At 40.0% G+C, this 21,279-nt stretch overlaps 1 protein-coding gene across 1 annotated transcript in view; it reads right to left on the minus strand.

The window, feature by feature from the left end:
* The window catches only part of flt3 (fms related receptor tyrosine kinase 3), a 74,178-nt gene extending 55,813 nt beyond the window's left edge, over positions 1-18,365 (minus strand). Inside the window, exons 1-4 of the mRNA XM_060826973.1 lie at positions 18,356-18,365; positions 17,906-18,030; positions 15,337-15,479; positions 12,448-12,554 (exon numbers count right to left, since the gene is read on the minus strand). Coding sequence (XP_060682956.1) covers positions 12,448-12,554; positions 15,337-15,479; positions 17,906-18,030; positions 18,356-18,365 — 385 coding nt within the window. The remainder of the gene's footprint in view (positions 1-12,447; positions 12,555-15,336; positions 15,480-17,905; positions 18,031-18,355) is intronic.
* Positions 18,366-21,279: the final 2,914 nt, after the last annotated feature.

Consider the following 21,279-nt stretch of genomic DNA (forward strand, 5'->3'; position numbering starts at 1 on the left):
TAGACCATATGGTCCATTGAACCTGCTCTGCCATTCAATAAGATCATGGTTGTGTAAGCTACACAGAGTCAGGAAGGAGAGGTCACATCTCGAGGACACAGCCCAAGTGAGTGTATAGTTTAGGGATTTTGGACTCAGTGTGGTAGTTTAGTGCAGAAGGAAAGAGGTGGCTATTACTTACTTTTTAGGCTCATAGTTTAGATTTTTAAAAACATTGAAGTCCAAGATGCGCATCTTATCACAAGGACAAGCGGATGAGCAGAGAAGGCAAGTTACCTTGTTAGCAAAAAATGAAATGAAATTGATAGCAAGAAGCGATATTTGGGTCAGAAGGCCTAGAATCTGTGTGCATAGAGTTGAAGAACTGCAAAAGGCAAAAGAAGTCCATAATTGAAGTTACGTATAGACCTTCTAGCAATAGTCAGGATGTGTGACAGAAAATAAATCAAGAGATAGAAAAGGCATGTAAGAAAGGCACTATTACAATAATCATGGGAGACTTCAATATGTAGGTGGAAGGGTAAAATCAGGTCAGTAGCAGGTTCTAAGCAAGGGAATCTGTGGAATGTCTATGAGATGGATTTTTGGAGTAGCTTGTGGTAGAGCTCACTAGCAATTTTGGATTTGGTGATGTGCAATAATACAGACTTGATTAGGGAGCTTAAGGTGAAAGAACCAGTAGGAGGCAGAAACCATAATATGATATAAATCAACATGAAATTTGACTGAGAGAAGCTGGAATCAGATGTAATAGTACTACAATTGAGTAAAGGTAACTACACAAACATGAGGAAGGATCTGGCCAGAGTTGATTAGAAAGGGAACCTAGAAGGGAAGACAATGAAACAGCAATGGCAGGAGTTTCTGGGGTAATTCAGGAGACACAGCAGAAAATCATCCAAAGAAACGTACTAAGGGAAGAAGAAACATTATAAGGGAAGGATGAGGCAAACATGGATGACAAGGGAAGTTCAAGACAGCTCAGAAGCATAAGAGAAAGCATACAATGTGGTGAAGATTAGTGGGAAGCCAGAGGAGTCGGTAGCCTTTAAATACCAGCAGAAGACAACTAAAAAACTAATGATGGGGGAAAAGATGAAATATGAGGGTAGGCTAGCTAGTAATAATAAAGAAGATTACAAGAGTTCTTTTTATAGACATATAAAATGAAGAGAGAGACAAGGATGAGACATTGGACAATTGGAAACTGAGGCTAAAATGTGGTAATGGGGAACAAAAATTCGCAAAGGAATTGAAAGGTACTTTGCATCAGTCTTCAAATGGAATACCCAGTAACATACCAGAATGTCAAGAGTCAGGGGGCAAAGTTGAGTTTAGTAGCTACCTTGAACAAGAAGGCGTTGGAGAAGCTGAAAGGTCTGAAGGTGGATAAATCACCTCAACCAGATGGACCACATCCCAGGGTTCTGAAGGAGATAGCTGAGGAGATTGTGGAGGCATATGTGGTGATCTTTCATGAATCACTGGAGTCAGGGAATGTCCTAGAGGAAATAGCTAATGTAACATGCCTGTTTAAGAAGGGAGAGAGGCAGAAAATAGGATATTATAGACTGGTCAGCCTGACGTCACTCTTTGTCAAGATTTTAGAGTCCATTATTAAGGATGAGATTGTGGAATATTTGGAAATACATGATTAAATGGGGTGGAGTCAAGGCTTCATCAAGGAGAGGGGAGGATGCTGCCTGACCTGCTGTGCTTTTCCAGCACCACTCTAATCTAAACTCTGGTTTCCAGCATCTGCAGTCCTCACTTTTGCCTACTTCATCAAGGGGAGATCATGTCTGACAAATCTGTTAGAATTTTTAGAGGAGGAAATGAGGAAGGAGAGCCAGTGAACGTGATCTATTTGGATTTCCAGAAGGCCTCTGACAAGAAGTCACATAGGAGCCTGCTAAATAATCAGATACCCTGGTGTTCGAGGCAAGATACTGGCATTGATAGACGATTGGCTGATTGGCAGAAGGCAAAGAGTGGGATAAAGGGATTTTTTTCAGTATGACAGTAGTGACTAATGGAGTTCCACAGGAGTCAGTGTTGGAATCACACTATTCAATGCTCTGTGTTAACAATGTAGACAAAAGAACTGAAGACCCTGTTGCTAACTTTGCAGATAGTACAAATATAGGTGGAGGGAAAGTTTGTGTTAAGGAGACAGGGAGGCTGCAGAAGGAAGTGCAGATGGAATACTATGTGGAAAAGCGTGAGGTTATGCACTTTGGTCAGAAGACTATTTTTGAAAATAAACTATTTTCTAAATGGTTGAGCTATTTAGGACTGAGATGAGGAGAAATGTCTTCACCAAGAGAATGGTGAAACTGTGGAATTTTCTGCCACCAAAAGTGGTTGAGGCTAGAACTCTGAATTTGTTTTTAAGGTGGAGTTAGATATAATTCTTAGGTTTAAGGGGATCAACAGGTATAGGGGGAAAATGGGAACAGCATACTGAGTTGGTTGATCAGACATGATCCTATTGAATGACAGAGCAGGTTCAAATGACTAAATGGCCTTCTCCTCTTCCTGTTTCCTATATTTTGATTTTTCCATCTACTGGATTCCCTTTATCTCCCCTCCTCATTATATTTTCAAAAAACTCTAGTAAATTTGTCAAACATGATATCTCTTTCATCAAATCATGCTGAAAAGAAAATCACTGGGTGCCGATTTCCCATTTACAGCTGAAGTATTTTGTGAGTGAAATTTATGGTGTTCAGTCCGCTTTAACTCAGAGGGACTTTGCTGACACAATCTTTCACACTTCACCAAACCAGTCACACAACAAGGCTATACAGCACCCTCTAGTGGAATAATGTGACAGTGGTGACGGAAGTGCTTGGCTCCGTCAGGACTTTCTGTCATTCACATTAACAGTTCTTTATTTAAAGCCTAGCATCATGCCACTTCAGACCCTGCAAACCAGAAAGTGCCCCTCACATTGTGCTGCTGGACCATTATGGTGCAGAAAGAAAAGCTTGCTCCTGCTTTGTGGACAGGGACTTTGAGTTGCTGGTGATCAAGGTGGGTGAGCCATCATTTTCCAGTTGACAGTCAAAGGATGCCACAACGCCAGACAATGACAGCCCAGTCTAGATAACAAACTGAGATAGGGCTGTAGCCTGGGTCAAGTAGGATGCCCAGCAATGCAGGAAAAAGGTCAGTGATCTATTGTAATCCATAAGGGTAAATGCTGCCAGCTTGTCTCTAATACCTCTCAGGGGCAGCACCCAATCCATCTCTGTGTCTACAAACATTCCACCAAGGATCACAGCCTACAACTCTCATTGTTGCATACATTGTGTCCATTCAATGGCTCTCAGCCAACTCTTCCTGCATGTATGCTTGATATTGTCTCACTGGGGACATCATAGAGACCCTACAGTGTAGAAGCAGGCCATTCTGCCAATGAGACCACATCGACTCTCCAAAGAGTATTGCAGCCAGACCCACCACCCTCCAACGTTGTAACTCTGCATTTCCCAAGGGTAAGGCACCTAGCCTGCACACCCCTGGACACTATTGCAGAATCTCCCTATAGAATCAGACTGCAGGGATACAGACCCTTCAGCCCAATCAGTCCACGCCAACCATAATCTCAAACTAAAGTAGTCTCACCTGTTTGCACTTGACTCATATCTCTCCAAACCTTTCTTATTCATGTACTTATCTAAGTGTCTTTTCAACTGTGCAACTGTATCCAAATCTACCACTTCCTCTGGAAGTTCATTCCACACACAAACCACTCTCTGTGTAAAAATGTTACTTGTCACGTCCTTTTTAAATCTTTCACCTCTCATTTGAAACATATGCCCCCTAGTCTTGAAATCTTCCACTGTATGAAAAAGACACCTGCTAATCACCTTGTCTACAATCTTCTTGGCGTTAAAAATCTCTTTAAGATCACTCCTGAACCTCCTACGCTCCTGTGATAAAAGTCTCAGCCTATCCAGCCTTTCTCTATAAATCAAACCTTCCATTCCCAGCAACATCTTGATAAATCTTTACTGAACTTTCTGCAGCTTTATAATATACTTCCTATAACAGAGCAACCAGAACTGGACACAGTATTCCAGAACTTCAGTAAGGCGTTCGACAAGGTTCCCCATGGAAGACTGATTAGCAAAGTTAGATCTCATGGAATACAGGGAGAACTAGCCATTTAGATACAGAACTGGCTCGAAGGTAGAAGACAGAGGGTGGTGGTGGAGGGTTGTTTTTCAGACTGGAGGCCTGTGACCAGTGGAGTGCCACAAGGATCGGTGCTGGGCCCTCTACCTTTTGTCATTTACATAAATGATTTGGATGCGAGCATATGAGATACAATTAGTAAGTTTGCGGATGACACCAAAATTGGAGGTGTAGTGGACAGCAAAGAGGGTTGCCTCAGGTTAAAACAGGATCTGGCCCAGATGGGCTAATGGGCTGAGAAGTGGCAGATGGAGTTTAATTCAGATAAATGCGAGGTGCTGCATTTTGGGAAAGCAAATCTTAGCAGGACTTATACACTTAATGGTAATGTCCTAGGGAGTATTGCTGAACAAAGAGACCTTAGAGTGCAGGTTCATAGCTCCTTGAAAGTGGAGTCGCAGGTAGATAGGATAGTGAAGAAGTCATTTGGTATGCTTTCCTTTATTGGTCAGAGTATTGAGTACAGGGGTTGGGAGGTCATGTTTTTGGTATGCAACTTGTGTGAGCCACTATAAAGGCAAATACAAAATATTTGTTCTATGTCTTTGCCATTTCCCCAATTCCCATAACCATATCTCCTGTATCTGCTACTAAAGGACTAAAGTTTGTTTACTTTAGCTGCTCTCTTCCTATTTGAACATCTTTAAATGATCTGTTTTTTATATTCTTGTTTAGTTTGTTCTGTTCTTTTATCGTTTTATAAAACTTATAGCGGCCCTTTGTTGGTTTCTTAAATCTCACAGTCCTTTGATTTGCCACTTTCCTTTGTAACATCCAGAAACGATCTTGAAATAATTATTCAGAATAGAAATAATAGTCACGTGGAAAAATGTGAATTGATTTAGATGAGTGAGCATAGATTTGTTAAGGGGAAATCACATCTGGAGTTTTTTGAAGAGGTTTAATGTAGTTTGATTTCCAAAAGACTCCATACAAATGCCAATCTGCAAAGAAAGGGCTCAAGGAGTTGGTATAACGTATTAGCAAGTTTAGAGAATTAGTTAATGGACAGGAAGCAGAACAGAGAGTTGTTGAGGAGAAGGCTGTTGGTGTGGTATACATGGACTTCCAAAAGACATTTGAAATGATGTTATGCAATAAATTTATGCGCTAAGATTTATGTCATGGAATAAAAAAGGACAATATGAACTGAATTAAAAATTGGCTGTTGGATAGTACAATAAAGAATGGTTATTTTTCAGCCAGGACGAAGGTCTTGTAGTAAAGTTCCGCAGAAGTCAGTATTGGGACCTGGAATTTTCTTGATATATAAATATATAAATGATCCAATCTGTGCAGAGACAATGATCTAATGTGTGCAGGGTCAATGATCTAAATTGTACAGGAACAATTTGCAGTGTTCTAGCTAACATAAAACATGGGAGAATTGTGAACTGTGAAGAACTTCAGAAATATGTCGGCATGTTGGTGGAGTGGCAGGATAGGTGTGAGATGAAGACCAATGCAGAGAAATTTGAGTTGATGCACTTTGGTACTGAGAACACAGAGAGACACTGTTTTTAAAAAAGGTTACTATTCTAAAGTGTGTACAGAACCTGAGTATATATGTACATAAGTAATAAATGGTGGTTGGACAGATAGAGTGAGATGATAATAAGCATACATGATTCTAGGCTTCATAAATGGGCACATAGAGTTCAAAAACAGGGCGGTTATGATGAATTTACAGAGGACATTGCTTAGACTTCATCTGAGTAGACTCATTGGGCATCACACTAGAGGAAGGATGGAAATGCATTGGAAACAGTACAGAAGAGATTTAGGTGAATGGTTGCAGAGATGAGACATTTTAATTTGAAAAAGGCTTGGAAAAATTGGGACTGTTTTCTATGGATGAAAGAGAAGGTTTGATACAAATTTTCAAAAATCATGAGCTGTCTGGACAGAGTGGAAAGGGAGAAATTGTTCCCACTCATAAATGGAGCAAGAACAAGAAAACAGTTTTAAAGTGTTTTGCAAAAGAAACAAGTATGAGATGAGAAAAAACATTTTCACAAAGTGAGTAGTTAGAGCCTGGAATGTACTCTCCAACAGTGTGGTGGAGAAGGGTGCAATAGAGATATTGGATAATTATTTTTGAAGAGGCTTATAATGAATCACACAATCACAGAATTATGAAAGCATAGAAGAAAGCCATTCAGTCCATATTGTCTGAAATGGCTTACTGAGCATTTCAAATTAATGTCACTTTTTTGCCTTTTCCCAGAAATCCTACACATAATACTAGATTATTTAAGTAGAAACAATCATAAACATCCTGAGTAAGCCATGAATAGATCTTTCTTTCTGGATTTTGACTTTTCAATGAAACATCTTTTTGTTCAACATTTTGCATTGCTTATTTAAATGTGCCCAACTTATTTATTTACCTAATTTATTTACCTTTTAATCTGTTTAACCAACCAACCTTAGGCAGTTCTCCTCTCATACCTATGTCATTGGTTTATTTTACATTTGACATTGTTGTTTGCGATGAATATGTAATTTTCAAACTAAACATGAAATTCAATTGTATCATGATCATTTCCTGCTGAATCTTTTACAATGAGATTTTTGAGGATCTAATTAGACAAAGAGGAACTAGTTTAATGTAGTTTGATTTCCAAAAGACTCCATACAAATGCCAATCTGCAAAGAAAGGGCTCAAGGAGTTGGTATAACGTATTAGCAAGTTTAGAGAATTAGTTAATGGACAGGAAGCAGAATGTAGGCATCAACGAGTCATACAGTCATATTGCACAGGAAGAGACCCTTCATTCCAACTAGTCTATGCTGACCAATTTTCCCAGACTAAACTAGTCCCACTTGCCCGTATCACTTTCAAGTTGGCAGTGTGTGACTACTGGAATACCAAAGAATCACTGCTGAGGTCTCAGTTATTTATAATCTAGATTAATAACAATATGAAGAGACCAAAAATAACTTATCCAAGCTTGCAAACACTATAAAGCTAGTTGAAATGTAAGTTACGAGGAGCACACAGCAAGATTGTTAAAAGGTATGGATAGGTTAAATGAGTCCGCAATAAAAATAGAGAAATAATTATCTTTTAAACTTCTAAGTTTTACTGTTCAGAAACACTTGGGCTTCTTGCACAAGGAGCATTAAAAAGTTAGTATGTAAGTACAACAAGTGATAAGGAAGGCAAAATGTATTGGAGAACCAGAATAAGGAAGTCTTGTTACAACTGCATGGGGCTTTGGTGAGAGCACACCTGAAGTACTGTGTGCGGTTTTGGTCTTCATACATAAGAGAGGATGTAATTGTTTAGATCTGCATTCAGTGAGGTGCAGTCATAGTTGATCCAGTTAGTTCCTGGGATGAGAGACTTGTCCTTTGATGACAGGCAATGTAAACTTGGTGTATATTTTTGGGGGCATACTGCAATAACAGATGATCAAACATATATGATTCTAAGAGATTTTAATGGTGTAGTTACAGATTGTATTGCCTGGCTGTGGAACCTAGAACATGGGATGCAGCTTTAAGGATTGGGATCAATTTGAAGCTTAGGATGAGGATAAATTTCTTAATTAGATGGCTGAGAATTATTAGAATTCTCTGCCCCACTGTTGTGTATCCAATGCTTGTACAAATATATTTTAGACCTTGCAGGAAATCATGGCATGTGGGAAATGGGCAAAAAAGTGGAATTAAGGCAGAATATCAATGATGATGTAACTGAGCGGCAGAGCAGGCTCAAGGTGTCACATGGTTTACTTCTGCTCCTATTTCTTGTGTTCTTATGTTCACCCACTTGTCCTCAACAAACCACAGAAACCCAGAAACATGACTGAGATAACTAGTGAGGGAGTTCTCCTCATTGTTAGTTATAAATTAAGCAGGTAATCCGTGGGGGAAAGAAGAGCACAACAGCACTTTCCATTGTTTCTGCAGTTCTTATGGGTTTACGGTGATGGGGGGCTGGATCTGGGCGGAATGCTCTTCAGAGGGTTGGTGCAGATTTGATGAACCAAATGGCCTTTTTCTCCACTGTAGGGATTCTATCTTTCTGCGATTCTAAGGCAAGTGAGTAAATCTAGTGGAAATAAATTTCATGATATCTCACTGAGACAAATGATTAAATTATGCAAATAAATTCAGTGCATCAGCTGTTCGATTGATAAATTATTCCTTTTTGCAGTTGTAACTTCTTGGACCACATGATTCTGAGAGTTTTTGACACTGACGCTGTATCCCCTGGCTGTGGAATCTAGAATATGGGTTCTGTATACTCAGAATGAGATCAATTTTTTCAAAATAAGATAAGGATAAATTTCTTCATCAGAGGGTTCAGAATCTTTAAAATTCTCTACTCCAACGTCCTCTGCTTCGCTGTTGTGCATCCATGTTTTGCATGGATATATTTTAGATTTCTCAGGAAATCAAAGCATGTGGAAAGTGGAGTTACGGCAGAAGATCAACTACGATGATACTAAATGGCAGTACACATTTGAACTATAACTAATATAATTCCAATAAAACAATGAGCTAAGTAGTTCAGAAGCAAAGAGCATCAGTTGAGTTAGTATGTCCTGTTTTATTTCTGTTCAAATAGATGGATTGCAAATGGGCCAACATCTCATCCAATATATCCGTGAGCTGTATTACAGGTTGGTAGATATGTCTGAACATGTTTTTGTCTTATAGTGACTTTGCGATCCTGATTTAGTTTTGAGGAATTATTCCATGTAAAAGCCAAGTACTTCCCTATTGGAGGGAGGAAACACAGGATTGAATTTTCCCAGCCCCAGAGTGATATGGGCAAAGGTGAGTTAATTGGGAAAATACAGCAACAATGGAAAAATGAGACTATCGACTATGAGGAAAAAAATGTCTAATTGTCCACTTATGGTTTCAATACTGAGTGGTAAAAGTCCTATTTGCACACATTAACATCTCAGTGTTACCTAATCTTGCCTCATTTATATGCAGATTGCTATTTCAAGATGGCACCAATTCCCAACAGGAAAGTCAGAGCAGTTTTTCACACAGAGGGTGGTACGTGTATGGAATGAGCTGCCAGAGGATGTGGTGGAGGCTGGTACAATTGCAACATTTAAGAGGCATTTGGATGGGTATATGAATAGGAAGGGTTTGGAGGGATATGGGCTGGGTACTGGCAAGTGGGACTAGATTGGGTTGGGATATCCGGTCAGAATGGATGAGTTGGACCGAAGGGTCTGTTTCCATGCTGTACATCTCTATTCTATGACTCTATTATCTGGTGATTCCAGCTCACTTGCATTTTCTCTCAGCCTCCACTTTGGTCAACATTCCTCAAAACCTCAGGGCACACGTCACGGGCAGTGACCGCCCGCACCCTCCTTCCATAGAGTTGGCATCGGCCAAGCAATAGACTCACCACATCATGTTTGGCATATTTTGGACTCACTCAGAATACAACTCACCATTTCAATGCTCCAGTTTGGAGTGCATTGACACTTCATATTACTCTGCTGGTGTCAGGATATTTTGCGCACAGGAACAGACATATGTTTCGTATGTCAGAACAGGATGCATCTTTGGCATCTTAGTTTGCTTTCTTTGTGCTCACTTATTTTGCACCTATTTGGATGCTCACAGCATCTTGATCTTGTCTTGTCAAGCCTTTTGTGCATTGCTGCTTCATTCAGGACTTACAGTCTCACAGTAGCTCTGTCTTACCTTGCCTTTTATTTTGATTGCTTGCAATGGAGGTAGAAGACATGTTGCTGTATGGCGCTGTACTATATCAATAGTATTCTGAGACCATGTACCAGCAGCATATGTGCCAAATACACTAAACATCCTTCTCCCAAATGAACATATCTCAAAGTATAAGAAGATCAATTCTTATTCAAGTCAAATGGGACTGTTGTCAGCTTGTGAAGAAAGTGCAGGAGGCCCATAATTTTTTGTCCTCGATTAAGTATCCTCCAGATGAGTGAGGCAGAGTGCTGCTAGTAAATGAGGATGTCCCAGTGTAACAGAACTGTCATCTGCTGGAACACTCCAGGTGGAAGGTGTTATAGACTATACACTATATACAGGTACATGTGACAGTGGCGTACCATTATGTGTCTGACCTTATTCGTAGAAGAGGATAACATCTGATCAATGTCCAACTTATCTGTGATTATTGCAACACATCTTAAAAACTGACATTAAGTACCCTGGAAGCTTCCATGATTCCTAGGACCTTCATAACTCACAGGTCCCTGCTTCACTGCCAGGGCCGGATGTCTTACAAGGATGACTGCTGCAAGACAAAGTCTACCCTCCACAGCCAAAGCTGACAACTGCATTGCACCACCCTTGACTGAGGACAAGCTTGCATTCAATGCAATATTAGCTTCCATTTTGATCATTGATGGTCATGTGATAGATTTGTTCAAGAAGCAACTCCAATGTTTGTGCAGTCTGGGATTCCTCGCAGTATGCTACAAAAATAAATCTGTGCTGTATAATCCTTGCATGCTGCTGACAGGCAAAAAAGGGATCTGACAGAAACTGTGAAAGTAATAGCTTTCTTCCGAGGAAGTAGTTGAGGACAATGACCAGAAGAACCATCACCGTCAGCATGATAGAGTGCTGAAGTATCAGCTGTAACAAGCTAAACAGGATATCTGTTTCCAAGGGAATGGAATTGGGTGAAGTAATTACAATGAAAACAAATTTATGAAGAAACTCTACAGGTCTGCCAGCATCTGCGGAGAGAATACAGTCAAGTGTCCAGTGACCTTTCTTTGTTCTGAAATGAATAGCAATTCCTGGTTTGTAAGATTTGAACTAATGCATGGCTAAGTTTTAAATATGGTGCTGGGGACCCCAGAAGGTACTGGCAGTAGTGAGCAAGTCTGCTCCTGATGAGTATAAGATAGTGTGACGGCAGCATCGTGGAGATGCAGTGCATAATTAACCAGGTGAGCACTATAAAATTGTGCAAGAAATCTTACTACAGCTCAAAGACGGAAACAGTCCATGAAACTCTACAATACTAAGACTTAGCCAAATTTTAGGAAAATTCAGTCCACAGTTTTCAACTTATCTTGGTTCAGCCTCACAGTCATGTCCCTAGAAGTCTCTAAAAAGTGGACAGAGGCAAATCATGTACATTGTCTAATTTTTAAGCTGCTAAAGAAAACATGTCACAAGAGATCAAATGGTGATGCTAATAATTAAAATGTGGTATGTAGAAAACATACCTTGTAGAACTGGAATTCCAAATAAGTGAAGAAGATGGGTAACTTTCTGCTGTGCATTCCAATAGTTTTCCCTCTTTTTCCATTATAATCTTTGGTTTCCTGGGTTTTGCTATCAAAAGGAATTACAAAATACTATTGGAAAAAAATAATTGTGTTAAACATGCGACACTTAACGGCTCACATTAATTAAGAAGTCCGTAGTTAATTCTACCAATTGTTTTTAAGAGTGTCTAGTTCACGGAAATTCAAAATCACTTTGATCTGACCAATTTAAAGGGTTTTTCATTTTTTTCCCACATTAATAGTACTTAATCTAGATAGTTCTATTTTCCAGTTTTAAGGAATTTAATTATGTTTTAAAGCCAACGTCATGCATGTTTGTTCTCTTTGATGTTGGTAGAACCAAACATGTCCTCAGGATGTATCAAAGTTCATGACATCAAGTGGACAAATCTCACAGCAAAATGCTGCAAACAGAAAACTATATAAATTGTTTGTGGATTGTGTAGTTCAGTGGTAGTATCCCTGCCACTGAGGCGGGAACTCTGGGTTCAAAACCAATCTGCTCCAGAAGTGCGTCATAGCATATCTGAACGGGTTGATTATAAGTAGAACTAAATGATGTGTGAATCTGTTTTTGGTGATGTTCATTGAGGAATTGATTTTGACAAAGAAACCAAGAGAAAGCAGTGCTCTTGTTTCGGTACCTTTTACCTGAGCAACCAGATTAAATTTTGATTTAAAACCTCATCCAGAGACAACACTTCTGAGAATGCAGCATTCACTCAGTACTGCACTGAAGCATCAGCTTAATTTCTATAGTTAAGCTCTGAAATGGGATTTCAACTCACAATCTCATTTTATGAATATATTAAAAAAATTTATATTTAAAAAATTTGATAACATATTTCCTTCACTAATATACCCCCAAATCAATAAACAGTCTGAGGAGTGGAACACCATGGATATGGCTATGTGAATGAATAGACACTAGTAATTTCTCATGTGTAGAAAACTTTTATTTTTCATTACTTACCTCTTACAAAAATCGGAAAGTTAATTGTGTTTGTGCCTTCAGTAGTGAGGTGGTATATTCCTGCGTGCCTTTCAGTGACTCGAGAAACTATTAAAGAAATGATTTGACTGTAGAATAAAAGAGTAAAAATTGGACCATGTTATCAAGATTTAACAAGAAAATTCCACATTAGTAATGAAATTTATTAAAAAAGTATGCATTGCTGTATTATTATTCTTTAATGCATTTCCATCCTTCTCATTGAACAAAAGGTGAGTTCAGAAGTGAATGGCTTTGCATCAAAAAAATGATAAACACTGTCATCGTAGCTAGTTTATTTTTTATAATTCATTGAAGGGAAACAAAGAAACCATATGTTAAATGAAGTTGAACCTCCAAAAATGGCAAGATAAAAACAATTTATTCATAATTTGGTAGTACAGAGCTTGTGTATTGCTAGAAAAAGATACATCTGGTGAAGGTTTTACTTTTTTTTAAAACATGTCAGGACAATTCACAAGAAATACCAAATTGAAGGGAAAACAACGTTTTTTTCAAATAATACTCAATTTATATTATTGAAAGCAAAGCTATTTTAAATTATTTAGATGACCATAAATTTGATTGTTACAAGTGAGTTAAGATCTATTAGCTAAAATATATTGTAACCTTTCCAAACTGCACAAGCTTGCACAAATAAGCTCACCATCACCTTTACAAGAGTAATAAATACATCACATATATGAGCACAAGAAAAGTTAAATCTACTCTGCTTCAGAGACCACTCTATATGCATATTTTAATCACATTTATTGATTTTGGAGTTATTAGAACATTTATGCTGAGTTTCTGTAAAAGTTTTGAATGGCTTGTCACCTAGCAGAATGAAAATGTGTATGCAAGATTTAGTCAGGATAATTTTTTATTTTTGCGCTTCTGTCACACTACATTGCGTGAATGGAAAATAAATGTGAATCTAAATATTGGGTGGTGAGGTTTCCATTTACACATGCTTTACCGTTTATTTAAATTAATGAATGGAAAATTAGGAAGATTGCAGCATGTATGTTTTCTCCTCCTGCATAATATTGTGATTTGAATTAAGGGAATGGGTTACTTTGTACTAGTAAAACAAAAGATCTTGCCCAATGAGATGGTGTAGTTATTATGAAAATCTTCTGAGTTGTGTTTTCACTATGCAATCTTGTGTATTTTTAATTAACCAACTAGTGAATGTAATACATGTGCTCTTTCATGCTCTGTAAAATCCAGTATTTAAGGTCTGTTATTTATAATGAATCATGCTAGCTGTGATCTATCAAATGGCGGAATGACTAAATAGCTTGCTCTGGTTGCTATAAATCATACACCTGAATTTTATGGGCACACTTGTTTGCTACCAGTCCATGCAGCTAAAGCTGCCAGGTAGCCACGTTAGAGTAGATAAGAAGGAGACTGGAAGAACATGGCAAGCCAAACAGCATAAGGAGATGGAGAAGTCGAGGTTTTAGGTAAACCCCTTCTTCAGAAATGGAGGTGGGGGTAGGGGGAGCTGCAGATAAAGAGAGGGGAAAAGGGTTATGGGTAGGGAAAGGGGCGGAATGGTGAGGTAGTGATAGGTGAACACAAGTCATGGGTATGACCTGGTTGGTCAATGGGAGGGGTGAATTCGGTTGGTAGCTGGAAGGAGGGGTCTGTCGGAGAATGGAAGGGAGGAGGCAGGGCTGGAATGTGAGTCCAGGGATGGGTGGGAAAATTATTTGAAATTGGAGAACTCAATGTTGAGGCCTCTGGGCTGTAGGCTGCCCAAGCGGAAGATAAGGTGTTGCTCTTCCAATTTCCAGTTTGATTCACTGTGGCAATGGAGGGGGCCGAGGATGGACATGTCGGAGAGGGAGTGGGAAGGGGAATTGAAATGGGCAGTGACTGGGAAGTCAGGCAGGCCCTTACAGGCGCGGTTGAGATGCTTGGCAAAACATTCCGTAAGATTACATTTGGTCTCACTGATATAGAGAAGACCACACTGAGAGCACCAGATGCAGTAATCTAGGTTGGAGGAGAGGCTGGTGAACTTCTGTTTAATCTAGAAGGACTGTTTCGGGCCCTGGATGCAAGTGAGGGAGGTGGTGTGCCAGTAGGTTTTGCATGTCTTACGGTTGCAGGGGAAGGTACCGGGGTGGGGCTGGAGAGGTTGGCGAGGATAGTGGCGTGAACCAAGGAGTAACAAAGGGAACAGTCCTTGCAGAAGGCAGAGAGGGGTGGGGTGGGGAAGATGTTCTTGGTGGTGGGGTCTAATTTGAGTTGGGGTCTTCACCTATCTGTGGAAGCCGAATAAGACCCTTTAGTGGCCATTAACATTAAGACCTCAATAGGCATTAATAGGTGGGCAGACTACCCAGCTCCTCTAACACCCCTTTAAAATTTCATATAGGTATTGGAGCAGGGGGCAAGTGGTTTTATGGCAAAAAAAACATGCATTACATTTTACAAGCTTCCATCATTCAAATATGCTGGCAAGATAATATAAAATACACTGTATTTTACTTGTAGAACCACAATCTTTTATCTAGCACAAAGTGCAACTTCAATTCATTTTGCATTACAAATCTGGACTACCACTTTTAATAGATCAGAGTAGTGCTGGAAAAGCACAACAGGTCAGGCAGCATCCGTGGAGCAGGAAAATCGACGTTTCGGGCAAAAGCCCTTCATCAAGAATACAGCTCTATTCCTGATGAAGGGCTTTTGCCTGAAACGTCGATTTTCCTGCTCCTTGGATGCTGCCTGACTTGCTGTGCTTTTCCAGCACCACTCTGATCTAAACTCTGGTTTCCAGCATCTGCAGTCCTCACTTTTGCTGACCACTTTTAATATACAAAAGCATAATTTTTTAAAAATCAAGAAAATTACCTGTGTAGGGTGCAATAATTCACATTACATGGAGTTGTGATGTTCTTAAAGGTCCAGTGGCAAGATATATTCCCAGAAATATTCATGATCACTTTCAGTGTTATAGAGTCCAAAACATTAACTTCAATTTTGCTGACATTAACCTGAAAATCTAAGTCACATTATACATCAACTACGTCGAAAAGAAAAAAACACAGCACTAATCTAGAAATTTGATTTATTTTCACATTAAGCATAATTTGGGATTAAGATACATTTTAAATTAATAAAAAACATTAATTTGTCATTCTAATAATAGAAATGCAATATGGAACACAAGTAATTTAATTCATACCACTGGCTTCGTACATCAATAATTGTCTTCTTGTTGAAGTGCTGGTGTTCAAGCAGAATTGATTTTGACTATGATTTTTATCGATGGGAACAATCTATAAAAGTAAGATCTGAAATGAAATGCCCCATATATTTTCTATATATTTTTAGAATGTTTTCATAGAAATAGAATGTATTTGAAACAATAAAGACAATTGGATATATGCTCGCTACATTCTACGAAAAGCATGTTGAAAATTTCACCTGTCCCTCCTTCTGTGCACTTTAAATGCATGTCCCTGGTTCTCCCCTATCCGTCAATGTGTAATAATCTATCATTAAGCACACAAGCCAGTGCTGGCATTATTTTCTACATTTTTGGTAGTACTGCTTCTAAGTTCTAAAGTGAACAAAGTTAACTTTTCAAGTAATGCTGCGTAATTACGGTTCTCTAGCTAGAGATCAGCGTCATATCTCTGCCGCGAATCTTGCACTGATAAATTTCACAGGTATCCTTTTTTTTAAATTCATCAAGAAACATCTACTTTTGCACTTATGAGTATATGATCTCCCCAAACCCACAGCCTGGTGAATTTAGTCCATTTAAAATGTTTCAAAATATTGAACATTTCTTCCATTTTATTTCCGCAACTTTAAGTTCCATTACTGCAAATGTTAAATAATCCAGTATTCTGCGCTGATACTCCTTACATGCATAACATTGCATTTACCAAAGTTATATGTAATTTATCATTGTTTGGCCCATTCTTCAGGCATTCCTATAACTTTACTGTCATTTTTAATTTAGTTAGTAGCACTGGATTATAACGTTTTAGGTTCAAGTCCCACTCCAGGATCCAATCCCAAAATTCAAGGTTGATATTGAGGGAGTGCTGTACAGTCAGATGTACTGTTTTGTAACTGATGATTTGCCTTCACTCTAAAGTGAACGTAATAAATATAATGGAACAATTTCATAAATAGCAGGGGAGTTATTCCTGGTGTTTTGTTCAATTTTATTCCTGTTTAAAATCATAAAACAAATGATATTTTCATTGTCACAAAACATTTTGTGTGAACTTGTGCTGTGCAAATTAGCTGTCACATTTCCTACATTATAACAATGACAGTTCTAAAAAAACACTTAATTAGCTCTAACATGCTTTTAGACATCCAAATATAAATCTTTCTGTTGCTGTTCTAACTTTTTTTACTGTTTTAACTTTCATCCAAATTTTAGCAGCATCTGTGAATCTGCTGGCCACATCCCCCAGTCTTTTTCTCCAAGATACAGATAAGCACACTGAGCAGTGGGACACCATTACCAACTTATGTCGATCATAACCTTTGACTACAAATTTAACTGTGGGATTGTAGCCAGTTTCTAACTCAGTATATCATCTGAAATGTAAGTGTTGTGTTGACTTAAAACTGTTGGATTCTGTTAGGATTGCCTTTGCCAGTGAATTGAGCTTCAGATGGAAATTGAATCTTTGTTAAATAGTAATCTAATTACTCTAATTACCACCTTTATAAGATCATAGAGTCATAGAACTGTGCAGCAAAAAAAAAGCACTACCGCAGTTAGGCAGTAATGTGGGGGTTAAAAAAAGAAAAAAAAAAGAAATGTGCAGCATGAAAACAGACCCATTGGTCCAACTCGTCCATGCCGTCCAGACATTATTAATTAATCTAGTCCCATTTGCCAGCATTTGGCCCATTTTCCTCTGAACATTTTTTTATATATTTTACTTTTCAAAAAATTCCTTCTGTGTTTACAATGATGCACAACTCCACCCCCCACCCCTACCAGCTTCCCAGGACCTGTTGAGTAAGGATCCATTCAGTTGCTTAAAAAGATTGATTTATATCTTTTGATCTTGGTCACAATCCCGATCTGAAGTAGGTGGATCCCTTTGGCAAATGAATGCATCTGTTGCCAAATATAGCCCCATGATCTGGCTGAAGAGTCAAAAACTAATGCAAGTTTGCATTTGATATATATATTCATTGACCCACAATAGAGAGTTCACACTTTGAACACAAAATTGGGGTTTGCTATGATGCCGTAATTATTTAACCACTGACTGACAGTCACATTTTACGAATAAAAAAATGGCCACTTTAGGGAGTGGCACAGCAATAGATGCCATAGAATGAAACAGCAACTATAGGAACACCAAGAGAAAGTAGTTGATTTTTTGCAATAGAAGAAGAAAAGTAAATCAATATACAGACAGAATGAACAATAAATTACCTTGTTTGTTGTGTGTAATGGTTCCAGATGATCCATATTGGTACGATAGATCAAAACGTACACGGGTTGAGAAAATCCTTTGTTGACTTCTTTTTCAGAAACCCCAGGGAGTGCTGCATTTGTGACTGTTGAGAGTAAAGTAGACCTTAATTAAGCTCCTCATACACATGTTAAATGGAATGTTCTGATGATCATGATTGAACAGAAGTAATGACTATATTTTTAAACTCAGGACTTGAATGTCCATCCCTAGAGGAGTGGGGGATGCCAAGAAGGAAAAATGATGTGGGAAATTCATTCTGGAGAGAAACTCCAACCCTTCTCCCCATGTCATTAATGGTGCTCAAGGCGAGAAGGTCCTTAGGCAAACTTCTTGGCCCACTAGCCTGACCACACCATCCTCCTCCTACACCTCTCAATGGTCATTCAACTTAGAAAGGTTGCTCTCACCAGGTTCCATCCTTAGCTATCGAACCATATCCAATTTTTGCTCTTTTTGTTCCAGCATTGTTGCTTTTAATGTCACCCATCCTTGTCAATGTCACTTAATTTTCATTTTTACAGATACACTAACAACACACAGCTCAACATAATCTTAGCAGCATCTCTCCCAACCTTCCATTGACGCTAACTTATCAGACTGCTTATTGAACATCCAGTACTGAATAAACAGAAATTTCCTTCAATTAAATCTTTGGAAGACTGAAATTATTGTCTTGTCTTCCTGCTCTAAAATCCATTCCCTATCTACCAACTCCATTCCACTCCCTGTTAAGATAGTGAACCAGACTCTTCATCACCTTGGTATTATACTTGAGCCCACTAAGACCACTTATTTTCATCTCAGTAACTTCAGTTGGACATCCAGAAAATGATCCATATAGCACTACTTCCTGCTTTTTGTCTATTAATCAATCATCAGTCCATACCGGCTTATTTACTAACTTCCTCCGTGATACCTTGTCAAAATGTGTTGCTGGAAAAGCGCAGCAGGTCAGGCAGCATCCAAGGAGCAGGAGAATCGACGTTCGGGTGTGAGACCTTCTTCAGGAATGGGCAGGAGCAGGCTGAGACAATTGGTCGGCCGGGGCAGTCAGGTTTGTGGATTTTGGGCAGGAGATAGAAACGGGTGATGCGGGATTGTGGGACTATGAGGTTGGAGGCGGTGGATGGGAGATCCCCTGAGGTGATGAGGTTATGGATGGTCTGGGAGATGATGGTTTGGTGGTGGGAGGTGGGGTCATGTCAAGGGGGCAGTAGGAGGAGATGTCCGCGAGCTGGCGTTTAGCCTCAGCAGTGTAAAGATTGGTGAGCCAATCTACTACTGCACCTCCCTTGTCGTTAGTTTGATAGTGAGGTTGGGGTTGGAACAGAGGGAGTGGAGGGCTGCACATCCCGAGGGTGAGATGTTGGAGTGGGTGAGAGGGGTGGAGAGGTTGAGGCGGTTAATGTCGCGGCTGCAGTTGGCTATGAAGAGATCGAGGGCAGGTAAGAGGCCAGCACGGGGTGTCCAGGTGGGTGGGGTGTGTTGGAGACGGGAGAAGGGTTCGTCAGAGGTGGACAAGAATCCTGGTTGAAGAAGTAGGCGCAGAGGCAAAGACGGCGGAAGAATTGTTGATGTCTCGCTGTGTGTTGAACTCGTTAATCCGAGAGTGTAGGGGGAATGAAGGTGAGGCCTCTGCTGAGGACTGATATTTCATCCTCAGAGAGGGGTAGTTCTGGAGAGATGGTGAAAACATGGCAGGGCTGGGAGCTAGGAACTGGTGTGGGGCTGGAGCTGGGAGTGGGGGCGGGGTTAGGCATGGGGGCGGGAAACAGGGCGGGGACGGATATCGGGGCGGGGTGGGGTTTGGCTTGGGACGAAGATCAGTGTGGGGGCGGGGTTAGGTGTGCAAACGGAGATTGGCGTGGGGGCGGGTTAGGCGTGCGGACAGAGATCAGCCTGGGGGCGGGGTTAGGCGTGCTGATGGAGATCGGCATATGGATGGAGATGCATGCAGCGAGGTCGTTGTGCGGGTGAGTGATGTCACTGGGGGCGGAAGTTGCTGTGGCGACTTCAGAAATGGTGTTGTTCCCGATAGCCGTGGACACCGCGGAGACCGCGAATCTGTCGGCGATGGTCTTCCTGGTGATCGTGGAGGCGGTTGTCTGGACGGCGATCGCGGAGATTGCATGGTCGGTGGGGGTGGAAGTGGTTCGCGGCGGCGGTTGCTGCAGCGGCCACGTGGTTAATGGCGCCCGAGTGATTTCGGAGGCCGATGGAAGAGTCTGGAACAGTTGAGGAACCCAGAGTGTGGGGGTAAATACATGAAAGTTTTTGGTACTTACTGTCTTTAATTTCCGATATGGCTAGGAAGAACTGTTTGTTTAGTGTATGGATTCTTCTGTGGATGAAGAACAGTAGAGGTCCTTTGCAAGTCTGTGAGAGGTGTTGTCCTGAGCTGGGATATGGCTAATTGCAGGGAATGTAGGTAGCGACGCATGACTGCAAGCGTGGAGCGGAGGATCCGGAGGGAGGTCTGTTGCTGGAGGCTTCGGATTTGTTGTAGGTACTGGTTGTTCTGGTTGGGTCCAAATTCCTGAAGAAGGGCTCATGTCCGATTCTCCTGCTCCTTGGATTCTGCCTGATCTGCTGCGCTTTTCCAGCAACACATTTTCAGCTGTGATCTCCAACATCTGCAGTCCTCACTTTCTCCTAGACCTTTTCAAAAGCCTACTGAAAGTCTTAATATGCCACATTCATTAGTTCACGTTTATCTATAAGTACCATCCTCAAAAAAACTTCAAGCTTGTAAAACAAGATTTCTCTTTCAAACATCCATGTTGACTCTGTCTAGTTTAACGTTTTTAAAAAATGTTCCTTTAGCCCTACCCCAGCTCAAGACAACATTCTCACAGACTTGCAAAGGACCTCTACTGTTCTTCATCCACAGAAGAATCCACGCACTAAACAAACAGTTCTTCCTTTACAGTTGAATTGAATATTTTCCCCATTTTGAACATCAATCTAAGGTCTGTAGTTCTCTAATCACAATCTTTATTGTTACTACCTTCAACACTCTAGGGTGAAGGTCATCCAGTCCAGGAGACATATCAACTCTCAATCCAGATAACCTTTCAAGTGCTACCATTTTATTAATGAAAATTTCTTTTAACTTTTCATTTTCACAAAACTCAAGTATTTTCTATATCTTCTTCCATAAAGACAAGCACAAAAAGCAGAATCTTAGAGGGGTCTGAGCAACACAAGCTTTGTTGAGATTTATGGCAGAATCAAAGAGGACATCTGATGAGCCTACTTCAACACCAGGAGTTTTGTTCTTTTGGCAAGTGGCAAGGTAAGTTTCTCATGAGTCAGTGACAAGCTGCCAATT

The sequence above is a fragment of the Hemiscyllium ocellatum genome, chromosome 6 (genome assembly GCF_020745735.1).
Source record: "Hemiscyllium ocellatum isolate sHemOce1 chromosome 6, sHemOce1.pat.X.cur, whole genome shotgun sequence".
Classification (NCBI taxonomy): domain Eukaryota; kingdom Metazoa; phylum Chordata; class Chondrichthyes; order Orectolobiformes; family Hemiscylliidae; genus Hemiscyllium; species Hemiscyllium ocellatum.